Consider the following 6,189-nt stretch of genomic DNA (forward strand, 5'->3'; position numbering starts at 1 on the left):
ACTCAAGAAATAAATGACTTCAGCAGCTACTTAAAGAGCCTCTGGAAATGACTTCTTGCCAAGGTGTAGATAATGTGAAGAGAAAACGACATTCCCTTAAGATCCTATTTAACTGTCTTTTACCTGATCCTATCTGAACTAATCTGACAGCTTTTTGGCCCAGGTCATCCCGGGACCCCCAGGTCATCCCGGGACCCCCAGGTTAAATACTGACGGCTTGCATGAGGAAGGAAAAAAAAGAAGAAAAAATAATCCCGGCATAAATGCTCATCACTTAAATAACATCTCAGCATCACAGAGTTATTTATTATTGCATTTTTTTAATTTAAAAAAAGATTAACTGTAAATGTGTTACATTGACTTCTATGGAAACATCTCCATGTCCTCTGTCCCTCAGCACAGGTTAACATTAGGCACACAACAAGAATGCATCATACATACATCATCTTTGTGGTTCTACTAAACTGTCATTTTTCTTTTTTTTTTAATGCCAAAATACCAATCACAGAAGAGCAGGGGGGAAACAAAAAAACAAGAGTTATAACCTTTAGCAAAACTGCATTAAAATGTCACACGCTGTGCAGAGAAGACGAGCAAATAAACACGAGCCTGCGTTCAGCTCCTCCATCGATTCCTCAGTGTCTCCCCCTAGTGTCTTCTGTGGTTATTACAAAAACACATACATACTTGTAAAACCACCTCGGTACCCCTTGTAGAGTTTAAGAAACACCGCCTTATAGACCAGTGGCTCTCAACCTTCTCGGCCCACCCATATGACCCCTTAACAGGGGTCAGGTGGGGTGGGCCGCGTGCATTCTCAGAGCATGTTATGATCAATAACAATCATCAACCGATGACGTTTTGCTAAATATTTCGGGGGCCCCTCTTGCAATATCCTTAAGGCCCACCAGGGGGGACCCACCAGGCCCACAGGTTGAGAACCACTGGCCGTGCAAGACGTTTGGCCGTTGCTATTCCCTCCACATTATAGTCCCCAGATAAACCACTGGATGACTTAGAAATCAACGGTACAAAAACCCTCTACGAAAAACATCCAGATAAAGAATATTGTATTAAATATACTTCAAAATATAGCACTCATTTCTAATGATCAACATTGGCGCTTGTGTCTTGTGTGTGTGTGTGTGTGTGTGTGTGTGTGTGTGTGTGTGTGTGTGTGTGTGTGTGTGTGTGTGTGTGTGTGTGTGAGTGTGTATAACCAAAATATTATTACATGAGCATACCGGACTGTAAAGCCATGATTTGGTTTGATTTCTTTAGCAAACCTCTCATTAATCTATGGCCATACACACTCAAAGGTTTGGGCATTCCCCCAAGAAATACACTGCATTTATTATTAGCCCAGAGTGGGTCATGCACTACAATTAAAAAAACCCACGTTTGCAATGGTAAAAACAGATATTTCAGCAACACAGCAAGAAGATCTACTTGTAGGATAATATGAACCCACCGTCCATGCCAGGGCTAAAGCTTACAGCCTATATGTACAGCGTATGGTACAGTGAAGAGGATGTGCATGAGCATGTCTGACGCAAGAGGACTCAAAACTCTCCTGACAATTGTACGAGTCTTGTTCCTACCATTGTACCCCCCTGGGCCAGTGAAAAGCACTACTTTGAGACAAATAAGCGCGTCTCCCTTTTGCACCAGATATTTTGAAGGAAAAAAAACCAAAAACGTTTCACTTGAGAACCCGAAAACGTTGAAATCTGGGGAAGTCGTTAAAGGAGGGCTTGGGGAAGCCCAGGATTCTTTTCTCCCACTTCCCGTGGTTTGGGAAGTTCCCCTGTGATAGAAACGTCTCCTACCTGTCTTTTGCACTAACCGTATAACCAAGTCCTTTATTATGTGAGAAGGGGGGAAGGGGGGGGGGTGTTATTGGTTTCATAGAGACATAGAACAATGTTACAAATATGAATCGCTGTTGCAAAAGAAACATGATGAGGCCAGGATGTGGTTTACACCAAACTCCTTGTACATGAATGATCAGAAATAAAGCTCAGAGATGGTTTAGAGGTGCATGTCATATATTTGAGAAAAAAATGAATTGATCACGCATGTGGTGCTGTCAAAAAAAGTTGATTAGTTCCCTGATTCAAATAGGTTTTTGTGTTTGGCATGGTGATTATGGTGATATTACGATAACAGTAAACTGAACGGGTTCCATCACCTCTATGGTTCTTATAATTACAATCCAGGAACTTGATTGTGTACTGAGTGACGCAACGAGTCCCGACAGCCCCCCAAAAAAATACACAGGACCTGCTGAATGGCACATGCTGTAGGAGTTACGGATACACACACACAACAAAAAGGGTTTAATAACCACTTGGCAAATTTAACTTGACAAGTACTGGAGCTTCCGCTGAACCCACCCACAATGCTTTGTGGGAAACTGTGGGGCGTGTCCCAAAACAAAGCTCTGAACACTGAGAACAAATAACGAAAAAAACCTTTACAATCCAATACATTTTCAGATCGACCACCGTTTTTGTGAACATGCCCAGGGGAAGAGAAGTGCAGTCGTTACGTTTTTCAGTTATAAAGAAAACAAAAAAAATCCGTCTCTAAAAGCTTTCTGGTCATCTTATTTCTCTAGCGTCTTTTGGTCAGAGATCACTAAAGACTGGACGACCCAACGCCGGTTTGAGACGGCAGTTCGTCAGTTCATTCTCCACCCTGACAAAACCTCTGAACAATGGCATTACAGGCTGTTAACGGTGTTAACACAGAACATGGTTATTTTCTGATCACGAGAGAAAATACAGAATACAAAAAAAGACAAAACAAAACCAACAAAGCAGAATAATTGCACAGTCATGATTGGGGTGGGGTCATTGGGGGGGTCATTGGGGGGGCTTGGTGTAGGTGCTTTGAGAACGAAGTTCGTGGGATATGGGGGATGGGGGGGGGGGGGGGGGGGGGGGGGGGGGGGGGCAGGGGAGGTTGGAGGTTCAACTGTCCCCCCAACCAGAACACTCAATAGCGGCGTTGGGATGCGGGGGGGGGGGGGGGGGGGGGGGGGAGAAGGGATGGGCTGGTGTTATGCCGTGGCTGCCGGCACGGAGACCTCCAGCAGACGGTTGTTCTTGCGCTTGCAGGACACGCTGTTGCCGTTCTTGGGGACGCCCGGGACAAACTTGACGCACACCTTGTCCTGCTTGAACTGCACCAGGAACCTGGAAACCCGAGAAAATGGAACGTATAGGCGTGACTCGAGAGAGAGGAGACACAGTGAGACCGGACTAGAAGACATACTGGTGGCTGAGCCCGGACGCCGCCAGATTTGTGGGGTTTTGAGTTGAGGTTTACGATTAAGAAACGATTCAGGTTGAGGTTAGGATTATGCATCTACCTGTAGGCATTTGCCTTATTGATGCCTTTGTGTGTTTTTAAACTTGAAACTTTTTTCTTAGCCGTGTATAGTTGGAGAGGAGGTCTGTTACCAGTGATTTTGAATTTAGAATTTCATTGTTTTTTTTGTTTGTTTAAGCTTTTTTGACTTTTTATGCCATGTAGCACTTTGAGATTTGTGTCAAATATTAACACATTGACCGCCAGAGGTTAATCTCATAATGTACTCACCAGTGCCAACGTTTTATTGTTGTTTTTAGTTTTTTTCACGTCGCCATAGACCTCGTTAAAATCCTTAGGATTGAGCTGTGCACTGTTTGTAAACATCGCGGAGATCTCCCTGCGTGTACCAGTCCAAACCACGTGTCAAACGGAGCCGCCATGTTGTAGTTAGAACGGTTTATGTTAACACATTGATTGCCTAGATCGAGTCAACTCGTTTTTAGAATCCATCGCTTGATTGCCTAGATCGAGTTAACTCGTTTTTACATTTTTTGGGGAAAATTCCACAAGGGGCGACCTAACACAGCTTTGGAATGATCGATCGTCTCTCAGAGAAGAAAAATGTGGATATGACATCATTCCAAAAAACGTCACTTCCATCCGCCCCAATGATGGGATTTTCAGAAAAACGGCTGTAACTCAGTTTCTTTTTTTTCCATTGAAAACCACCCGTTTTCAGCGGACCAAAGCTCCAAAATGGCGGATTGCGGTTGGAAACTTGTCGTTCCCATGGATACACAGATCCTTCCGTCTACTCACAGGAAACTTTTTCCGTGTGTTTTTTTTACACAATGTCGGTTCCACAGCGTTTCAAATATCATCGGATTGAGGTAATTATACGCCGGCACGGGGATAGAAAACTATGTTTAATATCTTGGCAATCAATGTGTTAAACAGTGATCAGCGAGGAGAAAAACTACAATCGAAGAAAATGGCGTTTCAGTGTGCGCTTTAGAATGGAGGCCTACGGGATCGGCAAAACGTGATCCTGAATAATTCCATTTCCGGTGGTGTTACAATGAAATGTGCCGTACTAGAAAATTTGAAAAAAAGGAAAAAGCACCACAGCCCGTAGGCTACAGGATCGGCGCTGTACAGTTGGATTTATCGGCCCGTAGGCTACGGGCCCGGCGGTGAGAGTGTTAAAGCTTTGCGGTTAGGGTTAAACATAGCAAAGAAAAGCGTGTGTGTGTGTGTGTGTGTGTGTGTGTGTGTATGTGCGCAGTGGGAGGGTGGGCTCTTCAATACTGACAGAATTGTTGACCCATTAGTTAAGGACATAAGTTCATATGTTTCATCATCTGCCAAAATGTAGAAGCACTCTTGAGTGTCAACTGCCATGCTCATGTGCAATAAAGAAAATGATGCCTTTTCAGATGTCACAGCTAATACACCAGATGTTGTTGTTGTTGATGAGGACAGTAGAGAAGTGACCATTTTGGAAGTGGCCACAGCCTGGAAGAGGCATTCCTTACCAAGGTGCTAAAGTTCCAACGTCTTAAGGATGTTATTATACAACTTGGTTACAAATGTAAACTGCTTGTGTTCATATTTGGAAGCCTCGGTAATGTCCATAAATCAGTTGTGAGGGGTCTGCAGATTGCAGGAACGCCCAATAAGCCAAAAGCTAAGGCATTGGCAAAATTCTGTTCAGTGTCTGTGATAATTGGCAGTCGCCATATATGGAGGAGGCGATGCTTCCTGCACCCGTGATCTGTATCCTGAAATAGTTTTACCAAGTTTGCGCGTCTACTATTGTTTGTGTTGAAGAATTTCTTGTTAAATGTGAACGCAAATAAAGATGTTAAATGTGTGTGCAGTGGGAGGGTGGGCTCTTACTCGTCTGAGATATTTATGTCCAGCTGGTCGGCCGAGGTGGCTCCAGTCCGGTGCAGTTTGGTGATGATTTCTATCAGATGTTCGCTGCTGAGCAGGAAGTCTCCCTTGGAAGCCGACGCAGAGCCCTGAGGGTTAAGAAGAGAGAAATGGAGGAGAGGGTGATGTCACTGTATGGCAGCGCTACTCAACCCGCGGCCCGCGGGCCGCATGCGGCCCCAACGCAGCGTCTTGGCGGCCCCCTCATGGTCAAACCATTTTTTTATTTTTTTTTTTATTTTATTTTTTTAAGCACAGGATACAAATATACATTTCCGTTCAAATATATGGGTTGCTACATTTTTTTCCAAAAACAAACATCAATTGTTACAGGTATAATGCCTAGTTTTCTATGCATTTCGTTTTTTTTGGGGGGTTTGACCCCCATTTTTTTTCGGCCGCGCGGTTTCGCCGCCCGCCCAGGGTAGGTGTCCCTTATTTCAATCTCTGGGAGTTGGCAACCCTAACCTTGCCATACCTTAGCTTTTGCTGAACTGATGCCACTGGACATACACACAAAATAAACAGGTACAGTGAAAAGAATATGATGTCAAAATGTACATTTTCTTATAACAATAACAATGCGTAGTGTGTGTTACAAAATCGAAAAATCCCAAATAGGACCGTCATTTTTAGCTTGCGGCCCCTTGGACTTTTGGTATTTTGCTGAGTGGCCCCTGAGCCATCTTAAGTTGAGTAGCCCTGCTGTATGGAATCCTACGGGCTGGGCGGGGGGGGGGGGGGGGGTGCCTGTCAGCAGGGAGTGTTGGGCGGGAGGAGTAGAATGAAGGCTCTACATCCTCCCAGCGGGGGTTCCTCACTGGCAGGTGAGTCAGTAGTAGTAGCAGCAATATCTCTTAGTTAGACCTTTCACAGCGGGTGGCTACGCCAGAATACAACTCAGTGACAACACAGAGATGTGTGTGGGAGGAATTC

General features: G+C 44.5%; 1 protein-coding gene across 6 annotated transcripts in view; it reads right to left on the reverse strand.

Moving 5' to 3' along the window:
* Positions 1 to 300: 300 nt before the first annotated feature.
* Positions 301 to 6,189, reverse strand: part of myo1b (myosin IB) — a 158,441-nt gene continuing 152,552 nt past the window's right edge. For all 6 annotated transcript variants that reach the window (XM_080412838.1, XM_080412836.1, XM_080412837.1 and 3 more), the window contains 2 exons: positions 5,218 to 5,342; positions 301 to 3,200 (listed from right to left, as the gene is read on the reverse strand). In XM_080412838.1, coding sequence (XP_080268964.1) covers positions 3,065 to 3,200; positions 5,218 to 5,342 — 261 coding nt within the window. In that variant the 3' untranslated portion in view covers positions 301 to 3,064. The remainder of the gene's footprint in view (positions 3,201 to 5,217; positions 5,343 to 6,189) is intronic.

This window comes from Gymnoscopelus braueri, assembly GCF_963280865.1.
Source record: "Gymnoscopelus braueri genome assembly, chromosome: 18".
Lineage (NCBI taxonomy): Eukaryota > Metazoa > Chordata > Actinopteri > Myctophiformes > Myctophidae > Gymnoscopelus > Gymnoscopelus braueri.